This window comes from Mycteria americana, chromosome 1 (assembly GCF_035582795.1).
Source record: "Mycteria americana isolate JAX WOST 10 ecotype Jacksonville Zoo and Gardens chromosome 1, USCA_MyAme_1.0, whole genome shotgun sequence".
In the NCBI taxonomy this organism is placed as follows: Eukaryota; Metazoa; Chordata; class Aves; order Ciconiiformes; family Ciconiidae; genus Mycteria; species Mycteria americana.
In genome coordinates, this window is record NC_134365.1 from 198,577,408 (window position 1) to 198,598,241 (window position 20,834).

The following is a 20,834-nucleotide window of genomic DNA, read 5'->3' on the forward strand; positions in this document are numbered from 1 at the left end:
AATGAAAGCTTTGTTGCAACTTAACTTAAAATGAGGGCCACAGTTTGAGAGTGTGATTTGGAAAAAAGTATCCAAGCAGTTAGTGTGCTAAAGTCTTGCTACAAGCAATTTAGGCTTGTAGGCCAGAACACAAAAGCAGCTAGACTCCTGCTTGCCACAGGCATTGGTAAGTGTTAGCTACCCAAACAGATTTTGTGACCTTGCTGGCAGTTGCTTGAGGACCCAAAATTTAATCTCTTTTGCATTGTAAGTAAAGTCATTGTGAGCTCTTTTATAGAGGTTATTTTAATGCTGTATGGAAAAGAAATTATATTCAGTAACTTGCAAATGGAAGAGAGGAAAATTATAGCTGAAGATGCTGATGGATAGATAACGGAAATCAATGATAGAAAAACCATGATGTGGTGTTATTACTGTATTGCATGTGGATCTTGACCGCTTTGCTTGTAGTGAAAGACAGTGGTGGAACAAAGTTTTGGGTTCAGAAGACTGGCAGAGGGATTCAAGTTCTGTGGCAGCTGGGACCGAGGAAGGATGCTGTCTGACTCCCTGGTGTTTTGTAGGAGATGCAGTGGGCGAGATCAGGGCTGACAAATATCATACTGAAGGGAGTGTGCTAGGGCTTTTACTGATGCTCACAGGCTATTCAGGCACAGATTTTGATATTTTCAGTGCTCTCTGTTCGGGTTAATTTTTCAGGTTTATATTTTTCCTCTTTGTTCAAGAAGATACAATGCCCATGTTTCTTGGCTGGAATTTTTTTATACTCTGCTGAAAGATTTTTTAATGGCACAGTTGATTCAGTCACTATCTATCAGAATCTTCTGGCGTTTATCATCAAAAATACCAGCTGTTAGAATTTAATCTTCCTAGATTATGTGTAAACAAACAATTTTATTGACCTCTTTTACCCTATTTTTAACACAGTCTTAAACTGTTTTCTTAAATCCCTTTGGATCAATCTTCTTCTAAAACCAATGGCAACTTTTTAGTGACTTTAAAAAAAAAATAATAATTTAAGTCTTCTCTGGATACTTTCCTAAAACTGCATTTTTTTTTTTTTAAACAGATAAATTTGCGTCTCATCTTGGTAAGCGGGAAAACGAAAGAGTTCCTATTTTCACCAAATGACTCCGCTGCAGATATTGCAAAACATGTGTATGACAACTGGCCGATGGGTGAGTAACTGTGTGGCTTTGGCTTTTTAACTGTCGAGCTAGAAGCTTCCCTGTATTTTCAGACTAAAGTGTCAATAAACCGATCTCTGTTCTCAGCGTTCAAATTAAGTATGTTTATTGTGTATCTGGGCATAGATTATATAGAAATACAATTGTCTTCTGGCCTTCTTTTCCCCTGTTTCTTCGGTTGGGCAGATTTTTATATGTCTGGACTATTTCCCACTTTATTTCTAAAATTTGCTTCCCCAAACTGAAGTACTTCTTTCCCCCCATATTGGGACCCCCATCTTTAGACACTTTTCTTGATCAATCTTGTTAGAGGATCTAGTAAGTGTGAGGAAATGTTGGGATAGAAAACCTCTTATGTGAGGACAGCTAATGTAAAACACGGCATGTCACAGGAACGCATTAGTGAAATTGAGTCTGAAGTACTACTTCGTTACTGCCTTATCTTGGAAAGGAGCTGTAATAATATTTCTCCAGGACAAAATCAAATATAAAAGAACACTGTAAGAGATATTAAAAGACCAAGGGAAACTGAGGTTGTTTGTATCAATATATTTGGTGTTATGCAGGAATACTAGCTTTGGAAATGGAATTGAAAACTTAAGATGTGTATTCACATATGTGAATAGTTCCACAAAAACAAAGCACTTCTGTTCTCCCTGACTATGATTTCATGGGAAAATAGCCAAAACACAGACATAGCATTACATACGATGAAAGAAAATGCTTCTTTTGGTACGGGACTTCATTTGGGTTACTGTTTTAGTTTTAAAATAGAGCACTATTTACACAAACTAAAACATTGCAGTATCTGTTTCTGTGATGCCTTTGTCAAAGAGGTATAGTGGATGATAATTCATGCCAAAAAGTTAGTGTTGATAATCCATATTTTGGGCCTTATACTGGTCTTTCAGGTCAGGAAGAACAGGATTTCAGGGGACTTGTTTGCTGTTTGTTTTGCTGGGATGCAGCATTATGTATTTAGTAAAATATGTAATGAAGGCAGAGGTGTTTAGTCCTCTGAAGTATTAGATAGCATAAAAGTGTTTTACATCTGTAAGAAATCTCGTTGATGTAGCATCTGTGTAGCTACTGTACATATTTTAATGTGTGCCTACAACATAGCTGTCATGACCAAATGTTCTTTGTGTACTTTTATCTGGATTAGTAAAGGCAGAACTGTTGTTTTGGTTTTTTTTTTACTCAAGTTTATTCCTGAACATGTGGTCTCATGTTCCCAGTCTTGTGAAGAGCTTGAAGGTTGCAGATTCTGAGTTTAGAGTTGGGAAGAAACCCAGACTTTAAAGTCTCTTTTTTAAAGAAAAAGAAAAGTGGAACCGGACATGGAAGCCTCAGTTCAAATACCTGCTGTCCGGAGGGAGTGCTCTAAATCTTAATGAATATTTAATTGCCCGTGCAAAGAAGAATAGTGTCAATTTAAAAGACTGAGGAAAAATCTACTTCAGAATAGTGTATAGGTTTTCACAAACATTAGCCCGCTAGCTGTTCTCAGACTGAGAGTGCTCTTTGCCACAGAGAAATCTTGATCAGGACTAAATTTTCCTTGAAATAGAGATGATATGAAATGATTGTTTTTACCACCATTTTGACTTGTCATGATCTTGTGGGGAAAAAAAATCATGAAATACCCCCAGTTACATGCTGGCAGGATTAAGGCAAACCTCTCCTCCCCTCTTTTGGCAATACAGTTGTTAATTAAGGATCTCTTGACTTGTACTGGAAAATGCCAAATTTATATTAACGTATATCATCTAGGTTAGGTAGGTTACCTGTTCCCTTCCCCTCCCCCTGTTTTCTTCTAAATAATACTAACTTTTTTCTTGTACAGCAATTATCTGCGGAACTTAAAAAAAAAAAAAAAAAGTCGTAGGTAAATATTTTCTCCTTGGCTCATTTAGTCATCAGTGGAAATTAAAATTTAAAATCATGTCAGAAAGAAATGTTTCAGACTGCCAGCCAAGAAGCAAAAATGAAAAGGACGGGTAAATTGGCAGCTTAACAATGAGCAAATACCTGTGCCAAAACACAGTCTGTCGTCTTTTGGTTGCTGTTTACGTCATTACGGCACTGTAAACTAGCTGAACTTCTCTTTACAGTCCTAGTATAGCGGAGTTCAGACTGTATGGAGTAAAAAAATAAAAAATTTGGTTTCTTCCAAAAAATCATTTACCCTAGCACTGTGATAATTCAGATCCTTAATGTAGCTCCACTTCACAGCATAGCAAAAAGGGCATGTGCTTGAATTGCAAGACAATTGAATCAGACCCTGAGTGGAAATACTTGAAATTCAAATAGCTTTGGTTGCCTAATTTGATCTAATCTTATAAACTAGGCACATGGCAGCACCCGGGGATATTGCAGCCTCTGCTGTTGATACCAGCCCTGCCTCCGCCGTGTTCTGTGCAGCGCTGGGGCTGTGATGGCTCCTGCTGCCCGCATCTCTGCCTGCTCGTGTTTTCGCACCAGATGCCTCTCCGTACACTCTGCGCAGCCGTGGCTTTTGTTCTAAATGCTTCCCCTTCTCCGCTTTTCAGTTCTTCTCCTTTTGTGGTGCCAGTTGCCACTGCCTGTATGTTAATTGTATGTTCCCAGTGAACAGGTTGGTTTCTGTTGCCTGTAGTGATCCTTTGCTGAATATTCATTTTGGTGTATAAATGCAACAAAAGCAGAAAGAGAACATTTGTGAACAGCTGTTGCCAGATATCTGGTCAGCTAAGAAACAGAAGACACTGTATTCCCAGAGAGCCCATTTAAATTCAGCATTTCAAGGTTTTATGATATTTGTTCTGAAAGCAAAGTGCAGATTTATTTGTTGTTCACGTTGTGACAGGGAACAGTAGAAGAGTCGGAAAAGATCATTTAAGCTTATAAATGATTTATGATGGCTTAAGCATTATAGGAAATGCATTACAGGAAAATGCATGCTTGCTTTTCCCGAATCACTGTTTGCCACATCAAAACATCCACGGATTGTCCTTTGAGAAGTTCCTTAAAGTGTATCGGTCGGTGTCTGCTCTGTGAGAGCCCTCTGTTCAGGCTCTCCGCAGTGACGGTTTGGGGCTGCTCGGGTCAGTGCCCCTCTGGACATTTAACTGGTTGGATCTGGCCAGCATCGAACGCCGCTGAGCAGCCTGCAGAGCATTTTCAGTGCTGTGATCTGAGAATCCTATTGCAAATGACCCATCACGTGCGATTTCGCTGTACGTGTGGCTGCTTCCCATTGCTGGAGAACAGCTCCAGTTAGACAGTTAGCTGGTGAGGCTTGAGAATCTTCTGAATGGAAAGAAATTAAGGCAATTTTAGCCAAGTGGATACGAAGCCTGAGGAAGCAACTTGCATTTATGAAATATTTTGTGTAGGGCTTGTGTATGTGCTAAATATCTCATGCAATCTATGAAGTAAGTTAGTAATATTTATACTTGCAGATATAAAATTATGTGTTTCAATGCCCAATGTCAAATAATAAACTTAAGAATAGATGTCAGGAGTGCTAGCCTTGAATTATCTTTCTGTATCTTCAGCCTGTGCTCTCTCTTTAGTGTTTCATGCAAAGGAGTCCTGTTCTTAGTTTTCTTCCTGGGTAAAGGTGAGAGAAATAACAAAAGATGTTTTTATTACAATGTAACTGAAAATTCTCTTGCTTCTTTTCAGATTGGGAAGAAGAACAAGTCAGCAGTCCAAATATCTTGCGGCTTATTTATCAAGGGAGGTTTCTTCATGGCAATGTGACATTAGGAGGTATGAAAATAATTTTCATTGTGCATGTTACAGCCAGGCAGAGGGGCTATTTTTTTACAGTGCACTAAACACTACTTTACTGTTCAAGACCACAGTATGGCTTGCTATATACTACCTTTTCTCTGCATAGAGTGACATTGTATCTTATTGTGTATTTTTCCATCTTGTTACGGCTAGTTGTTAAACTTTGGGAGGTACCACCTGCTCAGTCAAGTCTTCTCTTGCATAAAGAATCAGTAATGCTGCTTTTATTTGTCATCTTTCTAAATGCAATATTTTGTTCCACCTCTCTTACACTGCACTTGCAGGGTAAGCTACTTCATAAATGTCTTAAGTATTTTAAAATGTTTGATAACCTTTATGATAATTGGTTAAACAATACCTTAAATCTTAGTGCAATGAAGGAAGACACCCTATGAATGAGAATGAGGGGAAGCATTCTTGCTGTCCAGTGCTCTCCCAGGGATACAATTGTATAGTTATGCGAAAACAAAAGTAAATGGCCTCACTTCATATGCTAAGGAAATGCAATTCAACTATGCCCCCTTGTGGCAAGTGTTTTCCCACAATTATGTATTTTGATGGGTATCTTTGATAGAGATATGACACAAATTCGTAACGATAATCTTTCCTTTTGTAGATAAAAGTTGACAGTGTGAATATCAACTGTATCAATGACTAAAAAAAATGAGACGCTCTTCTCTGTGCCAGTTTAAAAATAAATTAATACTTCTACTTTCTCTGTATGTTCAGATTGTTCACGCATTTGGTACTTGAGTGCAATACAGAGAGGAGACTATAATACAATATCACCAACGAAATGTTTTTGAAGTTAAGATGAACACGAAAAGAATATTTCTGGACTGTTTATGGTGATCTTTCCATGAAGAGGTGACTGGGATGATACAGCCATTGATTTGCTTTCTACCATTACCGATGTTGGCTAGTGATGTACTTTTAGAATAGATTTACTCTCCATATAAATCAATTTTTAATGCTGCTATATATACAAACAAGATCATTGTCAATTCAGCTGGGAGAACTCTGAAATTTTTATTCACTATTTAATTTGTATGTTTACCAGGTGCCAGTGAGTGCAGGTAGTAGTAGTTGGAGTGGGGTTGAAAGACAAGTATTAAGTCTTGGATCATCTCTGCAATTAGACATGCTAGTCTTACCCTACATTTTCCAGGCAAGGATAGCTAAATGGGATTTTCTTTGCCATTCATCTCTAGGTGTTGCTCTTGACCACCAGTGCTTGTTCCCTTTAGTGACATTTGTCTAAATCCGAAACAACTTTGAATATTTAATATATTTAATAAATTGTTTAATGAGTTAAGCTGAAAAATAATAGCTGCATGCTGTTGACTCTTGCATCAACTCAGGTCTATGGATTTTGAACACTTACTGGGGTTCAGGGCATTTTAGTTCATTCTTAATTATTCATGCGTTGCAATTTAATCATCATGATTTTACCCTAAGGATCTTACATGTATATTAGTGTTTTTCAAAGTTCTTTTTGTTGCTGTGTTGTTTTAAGAAAAAGATTTCCTAAAACATTGGCTTACTTCAGTACTAACAAAATTATCTGGAGTAAGATTACACTGCTGAAAGGGGAACAGCAATTCATGAAGCAGCCCGAAAAGACTGTTACTTCAGTTTGCGGTGTTCATTAGATGTAACCCTAAGTGAACTAGTTATCTTTAAAAGGGGGAAGGGGCTGGAAGGGGGAGGGAATTTCTTCCTACTTACAATATTTAGTTTCTTACGCTGTTATAATGCAGTTCCATTAAGCGTTTCTATCTGCAGCTCCCTGAGTTATAGCACCTAGTGTTTTATTTACATTAGGTGATTAGGAAATATTGACTGGAATTTGGACCTACTGTGTACTGAAAGTCACTTTATCAACTAGTGAAACAAAAGTTTCCAAGGAAACAGTTTGGTGTTTTCTTTTTTAACAGGAGTCCATTTTTGTTCACGTTTAAAAATGACATTGTAATATTCTAGTTGTAACTTCACATGTCTGCATGGTGTCTTACGAATTTGAGACTCCTTTAAACTAAGAAGCATCAAAAATGACAAATTGATAGGAAAAACTGGCTTTTGAGTGGAAAATTTTACTTTAAAGAAACCATCTCTTTTGCCAGCTTCTCTGAATGGCTGTCACTACAAGAACAGTAGAGCTAATGGCATTGGAAGTGGTAAAGAAAAATAGACCCCTCTGTAAAGCTTGCTGTGGCACTCTTGCCTGCGGTGCTTGAGCCACGCTTCTGTTGTGTCCTGCCTGTGTGAAGGGTTGGGGAGTTAGCTAGCAAGGCTGAGTCTGTTGTTAAGCTTCCAACAGGAAATTTCATCCTTTAGCCAAATATTTGGTCTGCAGTTTGCATTTGAAATAATATTAATTAGGGAGGTAATACATAGTTGACAGTTCTCAATTTCTTGTTAGATAATGGTAATCAGCAACATTTTACTTCCTTATTTACTGGGGAGAGGGGAAGGGAAGCCAACCCACCCTGTGCCATACACATACCAAAAGAGGAGGTGAAAAGTAAATTCTGACAATAGAAGAACTGGAATAAAAGTGGAGTTCAACAGATGGGAAAGGGATTAAATAAAAGTTTAGTTTAAGCAAGAGAAAGGGGTGAGAGAACGAGACAAGAGCAGGAAAGGATTACTGAGCATAGGTTAGGGTGCTCAGATTCTGTCATGGTGCTCCAAGCAAGAAGCTGGAAATTGCTTATAAGAACTTGTGTGAACTATGCAAACTACTAGGTGGAATTAATTAATTGAAATATTAGCATATTTTTACTTGATTACTGTAAATAATTAATCTCCACAGCTCGATCCAATCAAGTTTCCTCAAGTGTCTTTATTATGAAAGATGTCCCTAATGTGATTAGTTTGTAATATTTTGCTCTTTCTGTAATGGCTTCTTAAGAGTTTATGTCATGAAGACAATCCTTTTCCATTGAGTTTTACAGACTGTTAATATGCTCTTTGCAGAGTTTTCAGTTGTATCACAGAATCAAGTACCCAAAATACTTCATCCTTGTCAGACCTTAAGCTATCAATAGCTTCTAGTTGCAGGCACAGGCAGTGCTTCAAGTAAACTAAGCAACTTTCAGATCTGACTTTCTATAGAGATGGCTTTTCCCAAAGAACAGCTACTTTAAAGAAGCTTGTGGAGCTGTGTATCCCTCTGTATGCTTACACCTGCGTTTTAATCATAACTTGCATTTTTTCAAAGACAGACGTAGGCAATGAACATGATTTAATAGCAGTGTTGTAGCTGGGCTTGTACTGAATACATGTAGTAACCAAATACTAGGTTTACTTAGTTATTTTTTTATTACCGAATTTTGAATCTATGCTGTAGTGATTAAAATAGAGAGAGGCATTTTTCTCTTCAATTACCTTCAGGTTTATTGGACATTCATTATTCATTTATTCACTTAAAATGCCTTGGTGCACGGTATGTGAAAATAGAAGATGTAAATTGAATTTGAGAGGACAAATTCTACTCAAGTCAGAATGATTTGTGTATTTAGGGTTAAATTCTTGTTACATTTATCACTAACGTTTTTTCCTCTATAAGCAGGAGGGGAGGACAAAACTTAGAGGGTCTTTACCTTACATTTCTCAGAAAAATAATCAAGATAGATGCTTAATCTTAGGAGTTGGAGAGAGGAAACAAAACTAAAGCTATGTAAAGAACTTGTAAAAATAACTCCCTCACCCAAATAATTGGTAGAGGTCAAAGTTCAGAATATTGAATCTGGCAATGAGAATCTGCTAAATATAATGAGCAACAGAGAATCCTTTCATTTCAAGGAGACTAGAAGTTTTGGTAAATATTATACTACAGTGCTAAAACCATAAATAAAGCACTGTGTTGGTATACTTAAATCAGAATGTGAAAATGATCATTTTAGTTTCAAAAACAGGCAGAACGAATTGTGGAAAGCTCCAATGTTGTTATTTTGTGTTACTAAAGCTCACAAAGGCAGCATTGTGAGAACTACCTTATCTGATTTAAAACATTTTAAATCAGATATTTTTCACATGCAGCTGATGTTACAGATTAATACTAAAAGGCAAGATGCAGACATTTTGTATTTTGGAAAATCTGTATCATGGATCAAAGTATGTTTGAGGAAAATCTGTTTTGCAGTAGTGGCTCAGCGTTTTGATGTCTCAGGAGTAACAATTTAGTGGCTGAACTGGCCACTTTCTTGCATCTTTATCAATAAAGAGTGCTTAGCACCTGAGTCTTGGCATGAATGCCCACTTCTACTTTTACTCAAAAGAGGAAGGCTAAGTTTCCTAACAGGAATATCATGTCTCTAACAACACAATGTTTTAAGTGAGTGATTATTATCAGGTCCCAAGACCCTGATCTACAAAACTTTAGCCAGAAATGCCTTTATAAATCTATGTAGTAAGCAGTTCAAACCTAACAGTATGAACTTTTGAACAGATGCTAATCCAATTATAGTTACAATTGGGTATTTTGAAGAAAGAAGACTGCTGTAAGGTATTAATTAAATCTCCCTTTCTCCTTTTGCAGCATTGAAACTTCCTTTTGGCAAAACAACAGTGATGCATTTGGTGGCTAGAGAGACATTGCCAGAGCCAAACTCTCAAGGTACGCTGTGCACTAGAGGTATTTCTTACTCATGTACATGGCAAAGCAGTCAGATCTCTTACAGGCTTTTTGAGTATTTCATAGTAGAGAAAAGTCAAGTCCTTTGTAGTCTTTTGTGAAGCAAGTAATGGAATGCTTTTGTACATGTTTATACAAAACTGAGAAATTAACTTTCTGGTTTAGCATTTTTGTAGAATGCAGACATTTACTTCAAACCTTAAAAGCTTTCAGTTTTATTGTTAAAAACTACTCCTGATTTATTTTTCAGTTATGTATGCATGTGTATAATAAATGATTTTTTTTTTTACTAAAAATAACAAAAACCATACTTGTATCAAGCTTATGCACACACAAAACAACCTAATTGCTTTAGAAATGGCATGTAAGCAGAACTTTCTTCTTGCTCCACAGGTCAAAGGAACCGTGAAAAAACTGGAGAAAGCAATTGCTGTGTAATCCTGTAAACCCTGTTAGCTTTACCTGCTAAGTGTGATGTAATATAGTCTTTGTCTTTCATGCTGCTGGAATAGAAGAGGCCCTACCTTGCTTCAAACACCTGTAGGAAGAGCCTGTCTGTAAATCCATGGAACTGAAATATTACACGAACACTGTCTCATTAGTCTTTTTTTTTTAAAAAAAAAAAAAGAGGAAGATCTATGAACACTTTCATTGTTTGTTTGTTTGTTTTAAATTCCTGCTTTTTGTTTGTTGAATAATCTTAAAGTACATCAGTTCTTGAAAAAATTCAATCTCCAGAAAAGTTAATGTGTTCTTTTCCATAGCAGGAATCATTTTGCTACCACAAAAATCTCCATTAACCAGATCTAACCAGTCAAGCTTTCTAGATGCAATTTGCACTAAATATGGTTGACAGTATATTTCTCATCAACAATCTCTAACAATATTTGAGACATCTAGTAATAACATACAATGTATAATACAACACTGGAAAACAGAAGATCTATAATTAAAACAACTCTCACTATGGCCAAATCAAAGGAAAAACTGTTAAATCGACTGTAAGTCAATTCTACCTAAGTCAACCTTGGTGGCCGAACTGGCACAGAATACTAACTAAACCAAGTCTAACTATATATATTTTCACTGCAACAAACAAAAAAAACTATGTGCCTGTAATTTAAAAGCACTCTGTAGAGGGCTGATGAAACTGATTTTTTCGTTACTGCGTGCACTCTGATCTCGTATGTTAGTTGAGTGCTTATTCAGACAGCACAAACAAGTGCAGAGAGTGCATTTCCTAGCCTTAATATGGGAGGGGTAATTTCCTGTAGTTCATAGGCTTTTATTATTGTGCATAAATGTTAGAAAACATCATTTACTAATCAATTTTATGTATTTGAATATTGGCAATTGGTGTTTTTCAGTCCTTTTCTCATCTGTACCTTAGTGTCCAGTGTCATGCTTAGTCATTAGAGACTTCAAAAGCATTATTAAAGTTTAAAAAGCAAAAAGAAAAACCTCTGCCATAGTACTAGTTTTGTTTCTTTACGTAATCTGCATTTGGTATTAGTGCTTGCAATTGTATTAAAATCAGAAGCTGATTTTTGAAGGCATACATAATTAAAAAGGATGCCATTCTTTTGTTTCATATCAATAATTTAAACGTTGATATGCTAAAGAAATTTGCACAGCACTAAAGCATGAGCTAGTTTCATCTAAACCTGTAAAAAATAAAAATAAATAAAAATTAAAAAATATAAAAGATTTTATATTTTTTCACTGGGGAGGAATTCTTCCTGGGTGAAATTACAAATATGTGTAGAATATATTTAATAAAAATCTTATAAAATACATAACTATAGAAGTTAAATATAGATTGGCGTGTAGTATAATAGAACAATATTCCATATAAATAGCTTTAGCCTTTAAAAAAAAATGAGTCACAGGTTGACATTGTGTTCTGTACTTAAGTGTCCACAACTCTTACAGATGTTCTGTGTAATCGTTTTTTCGAATGATTGGCATCATTCAAATGTAATCAGGTTATTTTATTCATTGTTACTGCTTTGATGAAATGCTTTATATGCAGTAGATTTACAAAAATATTGTTCATACTGATCAGAATTAAATTTGTATAGAGCAGAGTTTTAAAACAAATTGTAAATAGCACTAAACATTTTCTTTCTGCAACCTGTACTGATAGACTCTTCTGTAAACTAAATAAAATAATATTGTAGTGCATTTTGGTGGTGTTTTAAGGGTTGTAATTGGGTCTGTAACTACTTTTAATAATACTTCTTAATCTGGAAACTAAGGACTCCATTTGATTTATTAAAAAAAAAAAAAAGCGGGGGCAGGGGGCCAAAACCTGCTCAAAACCGCTAATGGGATTTATCACTTCAGTTTTGTTTTCCTCCTTTCATGTCAAAAGAAGTGGCCTAGAGGTTTTTTTTCTGTCGGGGAAGAATGCGAGCATGGACAGTTGCAAATGTACAGCCGTGTCACACCCTGGTGTACCTCACAGAAGTTATGTGCTCATACTGTAAGTTTTTGGTAGTCTTCACTCACTTACAACGAAGAGCATGTGCATACCTCTTAGGGCGCTGGGAACTCGGATGACAGCATTATTATGTGCTCATTGCCTAAATGAATCTTGGGGGGGGATTTCCTTGTGCTCTGCAGTGTAGTTGCTGAATAAGTAACTACAGGGATACAAACCTTCGTATTTTTTAAAAAGCTTGATAACCATCAGCTTGAGAACGCTACTAGGAGCATGTTATCATCTTTAACTATAAAATGAAACTTCCCTTTTCCAAAATGCTGACCACCTAAGTAACACGGGCTCAGATGGGAAATGGCTATGACAATACAAGAAAAAGAAACACGCTGAGGCAGGACATGTTTTGTTAGTTAAACAAGTCTTTCCGATGCATTGATTTTGAAAAATGAATATTCGAAATGTAATCTTGGTTTGAAAAAGTAGCTTGGTACTTAATACAGTATAAATACATGAAAATCCGGTAGCTTCTGGTTAAAATATTTGGTGAGCCTGAATAGCAAAGTATGTGGAGTTCCCTTTTGTTGAGATGAATAAGGTGCCTATATGCGCATGTCCAAGCAAATCCTTAAATGCTGCTTGGCATTTAAAGTGTGAGCTTGCCAAAATAACTCCTGCAGAAAGCTGGTAGAACTGTTGCCTTAATTTTCCTGCAAATTGTCAGAGTTCTGCCCATTGCAGAGCATTTCTGTTGTGGTGTAAGGCTGGTGGAAAACTGTGGGGGAGAATTGCTAAAAGATTTGTTCTTTTTTCCTTGGATGCTTTGTATTGTGGATTGTATATTTGCCAAACCAAAAGCAGTAGCTCTTAATCCTGGATTCCTCAGCCTTGCTAAAGTTCACGCATATGCTTCTCTTCTACGTTGATTGGAGTCAAGAGGATACTTGCAGCCCATAAAGATTAAAGCTAAGTCTTTGCAGGGTCAGGCTGTTAGACGGTCTGATAATACATTGAAGAGTTTGACGCTTGATTTTCGCTATTAGATAGAAATGGTATTTTCCCTGTGGACGAGTTGATAGATGTCGCAAAGGAAGGGAAGGAGAGGATGAATTGGAGCCCTTCGTATTCTGAAATACCATGAAGGGACCACATCTGTCTCCCATACCATTGTGTGTGTTATCAATCATAAATTATTATTCACACATGTGAGGAATAATATCTGGTAGCAATGAAAGTACTCTGTAACTTCTGTTCTCTTAAATGATAGCAAAAATATGACTTGAAACAGTTTTGGGGATTAGCTCAGCTGCTGGAGGAAGAAAGTACGGCCACTGTAATGTTAAAGGCTTTGCTAAGGTGCTGTATCAATATTAATGCAGTGGTGATCTCGGCGGTCTGCTTTCCTTAGTACACTGCATTTACAACAGAAGGAACAGTGATTTAATTTAGAAGAGAAATATACGGTGCTCTGAAAAAGCTTCCTTCCTCTCGTATAGGTAAGAAGGAAAGCAGCTGTTTCTGGGCTGGCCAAAATTCGGCATTTTCTGCTGCTGCTCTTCGGGGAAGTAAAGCTTGTGTATTTTGTGGTTCTGCATGTGCTCTGGTAAGATTTGTTATAGAAATCTTACTTCAAGAAGCAGATAGGAAGATGGAGATACTTCTCCATCTAAAACTCTCTCACTAACTTTCTGCTAATTAAACAGGTAAGCTTAAGCAGATTTTGGGTTATATATGCTGTCTGAATTGACCATTAACAGCAGTTGCAACATTGAAACCGATGGGACTTCTGTGCTTAAATCGGAGGAAATGCCAAAATCTGTTACGATTCTTAAAGGAGAGTTCCTACCATCTTTATTTCTTCTGAAGTACTTAGAGTATCTAGGAAGAATCTATCTTGGCCAGAACTTGTCAGTATCAAGCTTGTTTTCAGAGCACAGTAAAAGGCCTTTGTTGTTATTCAAGAGGCTGACAGTAATATACGGTTCATGACAATAAGTTGCTAAAATCCTCATGAGGTGGTAGCATACTTGTCCTTCTGTGCCATGTGTACGTACCTGTGAAGAGGTTTACAATGTAATAGCTAATATGCTTAGCAATTTATTATACTAGACTGTAAAATTACAAAAACCTCTTTACGCTCTGTGTTTTTTCCAATAGTTATGGTTTTTATGTTATAGTTTTTGGTTTTTTTTTAATTGATAAGGGGTTTTTCTTTTTAGTTAATCTGGAAAAGGAATGACCAGTGAAATAGAAAATGGTGAAGGTTATTGAAGTCAATATCACAAAAAATAAGGAAAATTTAGTGGTACCTTATCAAGCTCATGGAATGGATCACAGTGACAAATGAAGTTCCATTTTGAATGTAAAGGATGGCATAGTTAGAGAAAGCAAAGTACTCGCACAACTCTGAGTTTTAAAATTACCCGGATCAGTCCAGGACTGGGTTCTGAGCATCATGGGCAAACACTTTGTATTGCAAGTTCCTTAGGGTTTGGAAAATGATAACAAAATAATAAGACAGCAGAAATATAGAGAGATTGAAGAGAATGAGAGATTAAAATAGCTACAGTTATGACTAACAGAGAAAATGGATGGAGAACTTCTATTTTTGTCTTGTGGCTTTATTGGCCTAGTTTTTACATTTGTCTTTAAAGCAGAGGTGACAAATTCAAATCCGATAGAAATGTTTTTCATGAAATCAATGGCACCCACTTCCACCAGAAGTAATTTGAGGAGAAAAGCTGAGCCAGATTTAAAAGGAAAATGGATCATTGTATCAAATAAAATTGATAGATTTTCCAGAATTATCATAATTAGTGATGCCAAACTTTTTCTCAACAAGGTAGTAATTTTTGTCCTTCAGCCATTACGTTAACTTTCAATGGAGAGCCCAGCTCTTTGGGGAAAAGTACTTCTGGCACATTACCACCTCCGTTATGTACAAGCAACCGCATAACATGAGCCCCAACCTGTGCAGGACAAGCGTACCGTGTACCCTGGAAAGAGTTTATCTCTACAAACCTGGCTTCCTGAGAAGAACTTTTGGTCAGAGTCAAGGTGATGTTTGTGCTTTCCTGGAGCAGGCTTGAGGGAATAAATTACTGTGTTTAGCTGGTGGAGAATGTGAACTGCAGTTCCTTAGGGCAGGAGTTAATGCCTCTTGAGCGGTGCCAGATGAAAGCACCCTGCTTTTATCAATTCAGAGGATGCTGAATTTATAGGTAGTAAATTTTTGACTCTTCTACCAGAAAATAGTCTTCAGCTACTATTTTTTTTTTTTTTATATAGAGGCAGGGTAATGGGATGAAACAGAGAACAATTTTCTTTTTGTGCTGCCTTTTATCTATTCTTTGAACTAAAGATCGGGAAGAAATAATGGGAGAAGTTTTAGACGCCTACCGTAGGACCAGCCATTAAATGGCTGGTCAATATTCACCTACCAGTCTTTCCATGCCAGAAAGAGGTGACCACTGCCCACAATGTGGCAACTCTAATTGCCAGGGTGCTGTGGCTAAGGCTGTGAATGAGGGGCAGGAGGGGGTGATACCTGGTTGCTTCATGAGGCTTTCAGTTATTGCCTGGCAAAAAAGTGGGTTGGGATCTTGTACCAGTCATTGGGGGGCAGAGTAACAGAGTGGAACCTACCTGTAGAGGTTACATTTTAAAAAAAAATAATAATATAAAAATAAATCCGTGATACTGGAAGTCACCTATGCTGGATGGATGATACTGCACTTCCAGACCAAGACCAGCAAGTATGTATTGGTGCCTGTGTTATGTGCGTCTGGCTGTTACCTATGCTGGTTAAATTAAAGATTAAGTTTCAGTTCTTTAATTTCTGCCACTCACACGTGTCCCTAAATAAGGATCGTTAATCCCCGGTGCTGCCAAGGTTACGGCTCTGCTGTAGCAGGCAGCGGAGCTGGCAGGGAGCTCGCACCACAACTGCGCACACCGGTGCGAGATGAAAAGCACACAGGTTTTACGTGGGAGGAAATGTCAGCGTGGCAAGTCAGCGAGTGCCCAGGCAAGGGAACTCTACCAAATCCGTGCGACTGTACCAGCAGCTGAGTGTTCTGCCCCTCAGTGAAGTAAATTCAGTGGGTATTCTTCCAGAAAGCAAATATGCAAGCGTCTTCTCTTGCACTCTTGCGTTAACTAAGCCATGTCAGCCAAGTCGTTTGGTTCCTCATCACCCTGATTGCCAGCATCCCAGGGAAAGCTCTTCTCTCAACGAATGGATATGAAGCCTGCCTCAGACTCTATTTTTCTTGTCCTTTGAGCAATGACCGTGTCTGGCTTCATCTCCAAAGTCTTCAAGCTTCCCATTGTTCTGATTTTCTCCCAGCCTGGTTCTTCTGGCTGCAGACAGCAGTGCTCTCCACTGGACACCTGCTCTACTGAGCTGAGTCCCACGGCAAGGACTGGAAAAAGACATCGTGGATGCAGTGTGCCTCTACAGCAGTCTCTGCTGAGCTGTGAACAGGACTTCTCCATGGCTCTGGTCGTCGATGGGTAGCCTGGACTGCCTAGAGGAGAGGAACACGCTTTGAGCTTCCAAGCCAAGGGCAAACCCACTGTTCATGACACTGTGGCCAGGCCCCAGCTCCAGCTGCATCTGCTTCTTTCAAGTTGGGCAAGACTGAGTGTCGCAGCGAAGAACCTCGCTGGTGAGCAAACTGCTAGGAGCTACTGTCCCTCCTGCAGCAGGGAGGCTGTAACCCCTGGGGTGCTTTTCCAGGTCTAATCGTGAGAGCGGACGTGGGTCAGGAGTACCCTTAGCTCTGCCCCCGCTGCTGAGGTGAGCACCACGCTGGCACGGGGCTGCCCCTGAGACCACGGGGAATGGGCAGGGGAAGAGAGCACGGGGAGGTGGTTTGGGACCTGGCCACGCTCCTCCTCTCAGCTGCTGGAGCTCCTTGTCACATCAGGGCAGGGCTGGGACCGCCAGCCCCAGCTCCAGCACCCCGAGCTGCTCTGGGAGGGACTTGCCTGGGGACTGCTCAGCTGCCAATGCAATTTTAACCATCTCGAGGATTGCCATGATGAGAATAATATTCAGCTCGCTGTTGGGAGGCCGGGATGTAACTGCAGGGCTGGGACGCCCTGAGCCAGCCCTGTGGTCGGAGAGCCGCTGGGGAAGTGCAGTCAGTGCAGACCACTGCTGCCAGCTTCCCGTGGCTGCACAACTGCTCGTCTTTGCTTCCAGCCCCGGTTTCAGAAGCTTGATTACCGCAGTGCTGCATGGCTCAGCCTGTCTGCCAAGGAGCAGCCTTGCTGCCTGCCCCTTATCGCCAAGACCAGCACTCATGCCTGAGCTGGTACCTGCTCGGGGGCAAAATGCTCCCGTGAGTGCCCCAGAGGCATGCTGCCACTAGTGGGAGGGGGGACTTGGGCTTCCAGAAGGTCTTGCTGGGGAGCCAGCCCTGAGCCTGTGGCTTTTGTTTGCCTCGTTGGCCCGGCAGCTGCTGCCAGCCAGCAAAGGCATCAACCTCCCGCCGGGCTTCATCCAGGTGGGGACTGGAGTGGGGTCGGGGTGGTGACATGGCTTGTTTCACTCTTCAAAGACATAGTTTCTTCTGCCTGGTGGGTTGAAGCTATGAGGAGGCTTTTGCTCATGTTAAATATTGCGTGTGTGCTTCTGTGCCTGGCTGTTTTAATCAACTGAAAATTAATGGTTAAGCCCCAGAGACTGTGGCCAGGTACTGGGAACCCTCTTGTTACCTCTGGAAATTAAGGTAGCTGGAAGGTGTGGTGACTTGCTGCCTGCGTATGTGCCAAACACCCACCCTGCCTGTGAGGAGGGCTGCCTTGTCAGTGGTATACGGTTGTGCTCCCTGCATATATGGGAGGATCCAGCTGCAGCAAGGCTTGCATGCACAAGTTCATGGGCTGCTTAAGGAAATGTGGTCTTAAAGATGTTGGGTTGGTGTAGTGGTATCTGAATCTTTAACTCCCCTTTGATTTAACAAAGAACTTGCCTCCCGTTTCCTGGAAAGGGGAACCGATGTGCAGAAGTTACTCAACTCCTTTTTTTTCAGGTAATAATTCTGCTGGAAATAGTTGCCTGGAGGGCAGGTGTAGGTGCTCCCTGTGCTCCAAGAGGGACAAGATGGCCAACAGAAAGCCAATGTGGAGTTTCCTCCCATCCTCCCCAGGGTGAAATGTAGCTGCAGCCAGGGAAAACCTGAAGGTCTGATCCCTGCAGGCTGATTCCAAAACCTGGAGAGACACCTCTCCTTTCTCGGGTGGAAAAATGAAAAATGAAGGCAAAAATAATTTTCACGTTAGTGGGCCACTGCAGACAGAAGAGCCTGGAGATAATGAAGCTTCTGAGAGCACAACATAATTGGCATCTAACTCACCTTGTGAGTGCACAACTCACCTTTTCAGCTGCTGGTAGGTATTTAAATGCGAGTGGTTCAGCTCCTGCACCTCTGGGACGTTGCAGTCGTTCATGCCTGGGACGTGTGTGAGAGAGGGGGAGAGAGAAGGTGACCTTCTGTATAAAACGTTCAGGGCACACAAACGTAGCGGACTCTCATAGCTATGAACACTCCCCGACTCGCCAGACCTTTCCTTCAGGAAAGCCAGTGGGATTTGCCGAATCACGGACTGAGCTTATTACCTGCTGAGTGAGAAGACGATGAGATTTGATAGCCCTCCTGTGCCCCTGGCCCGGCGTCGGGCTGCGAGCCTTGGGCAGCCCCCGCCGCGCTGGCACCGGCCTGGGCAGGAGGGAGCGGGGGGCTCGGCAGCCGTGCGGTGGAGCTGTCGGCAGCCGCGCTCGCCCGCATAAGGAGATTTAAATTGGAGGTGTATGAATGCCTAATTGCACCGTTTGGCCAAATATGTCGAAAGGGTTTTCAGCCAAAACTAAAATGAAGTGTTTGTGGAACAATAAAAAGATCGTATATTTAGCTCCCCTGAAGCAGAATTGTCAGAGTCAGAGATGCTGGTTTCCACGGCGAAAGGTAGCACGGTTAATGGAGGGGGAGGAAAAAAGGCTGAGTGTGATTTGGCTGGGGCAGAAAGCAGGGTACCACAGTGTCTGGGCATCAGCATCAGCATCGAAAGGCTAGTTGTAAATAATGCTGCTCCTGGCACTTTGGGATTTTGCAGACTGTCATATTGAGGCTATATTGATTCCTGGATGCAGGTGCTGAATTTCGACATCTGATAGTCCTTCACAACTGCAGTTCTTGAGCTTATTTCTTTATAGAAGTACAATTTCTATGTGCGAAAAGAGCTTGTGTTAAGAAATGCTCCAAGGGAGAAGAGCTGGTTTTATTAGGAAATGCAGAAGTGACTGGTGCGGGAAGCAGAGGCCGTGGCTTTTCAACTGATGTTCTTGCCAGGTCATGGCCGGGTGCTTACAGCACCTGCAGATCAGGACTTTCCCTCCTGTACCTGCTGCCATTCCTGCGCGGGGTATTTGTGCTTATTGTCGTTTTCTTACACGTGAAAATCTCAACCAAAGCAAGCACTTCTAGTCAGCTTACAGCCCTGTAAAAGTAGTTTGACTGTCCTAGTTTTATCATGAAAACAGTAGTTTTAACTGAAAACAAGAAAAAAAATTCTGTATGATGCATTAAAGATGCAGAAGCATGTAATAGATGCTACTAGTCACTTCTAGACTGAGAATCCAGCCACAATGTTTGAACCTGACTCAACAAAACTTTCCTTTTTCCTGTGTGATGTCCCTTCTTTACACCTCTTCGAAGTACGGAATTCACTTCATCAACAAGAAAAGTCGCCTTTCTGCGCAGCATAAACTCTTGGCAATGCTGCACCATCAATCCTGCCATGCCTGTAAGAGGAGCTGTGTCTCCTCCTCCTCCTACTCCCCCACTGCTCCCTTTTGGGACCGCCAGCCCAAGCATGGACAGAGGCAGGGGTGGTGAGCCCTGCCTACTCCTCTGGCTCTGGATCAGACCCCAGACCAGGCTGTCAGGTTTCCAGGTGCTATCAGGAAACTACGAATGGGCAGGTCTCTCAGCTTCTTTAGGAAGACCCTACAATAATTTCCCCATTTTGTATCTCTGCATGGATCCTGTACCGGTGCTCTGTGTATTTATATACTTCTTTTTTTGTGTAGGAAATACCGAGTTTTGGTTAGCCATGCTGCAGCAGCAGGAATCAACTTTCTTTCCTCATAAGAGGTATGCATCTTTTAGGATGCAGTTGTGTGCAGAGTAATAGCTGCTAGCTCTAATGCAGTCATTACTAAGCGATCACAGGAAAGGTTCAGAGAAAATAGCAGAGAACCTCATCCTGCAAGTCATGCGGGGAGGGAGGAAATGAGACTGCTGTACTCCAAGCTGGTATATAAAATGCTTTAGATTATAGGTGGGAAGGTGGGCTGATATGCAGGTACATCGTGTGATGACTGAGTTTGGGCTGTTGTAAATGAGTATCTCGGAACGCCAGGGACCAAAGCGGAGGGCTGTTGTCTACTCTCACTAGCAGCCATCTCACAGCCTTACTCTTAGTTTCCTCTTCCAGTGCAGCTTGTCTTTTGGGGCTTTTGCATTTCGGTTATGCCAAGCTGCAGGACAATATTCACGTGCGATGAGAAGGGGGGAAGAGAGATTTTCCTGCCAGCATGTGAATACAAGTCTAAGCTGATACAATATCCCTGTTAGGAAAAGGGCAGATGGGAAAGGAGGTTGCACTGATTTTTCTCTATTTAGCTTCTCTCCTGTGTTGGTGTCTCAGTGCTTTTTTTGCATCTGTCTTAAAAGCTGAGGATCCACCTTATATAAATATGCGAAGCTGATGTGTTACT

The 20,834-nt window shown here is 40.3% G+C and overlaps 2 protein-coding genes across 3 annotated transcripts in view; one reads left to right on the plus strand and one right to left on the minus strand.

Annotated features, from left to right (window-relative positions):
• UBL3 (ubiquitin like 3) overlaps positions 1-11,832 on the plus strand; it is a 58,663-nt gene extending 46,831 nt beyond the window's left edge. Inside the window, exons 3-6 of one of the 2 annotated variants that reach the window (XM_075490809.1) lie at positions 1,070-1,178; positions 4,857-4,943; positions 9,511-9,588; positions 10,000-11,832. In XM_075490809.1, the coding sequence (XP_075346924.1) occupies positions 1,070-1,178; positions 4,857-4,943; positions 9,511-9,588; positions 10,000-10,052 (327 nt within the window). In that variant the 3' untranslated portion in view covers positions 10,053-11,832. The remainder of the gene's footprint in view (positions 1-1,069; positions 1,179-4,856; positions 4,944-9,510; positions 9,589-9,999) is intronic. The other variant, XM_075490808.1, reaches the window with a different exon arrangement.
• USPL1 (ubiquitin specific peptidase like 1) overlaps positions 1-20,834 on the minus strand; it is a 422,463-nt gene that overhangs the window by 344,863 nt on the left and 56,766 nt on the right. The window lies entirely within an intron of this gene.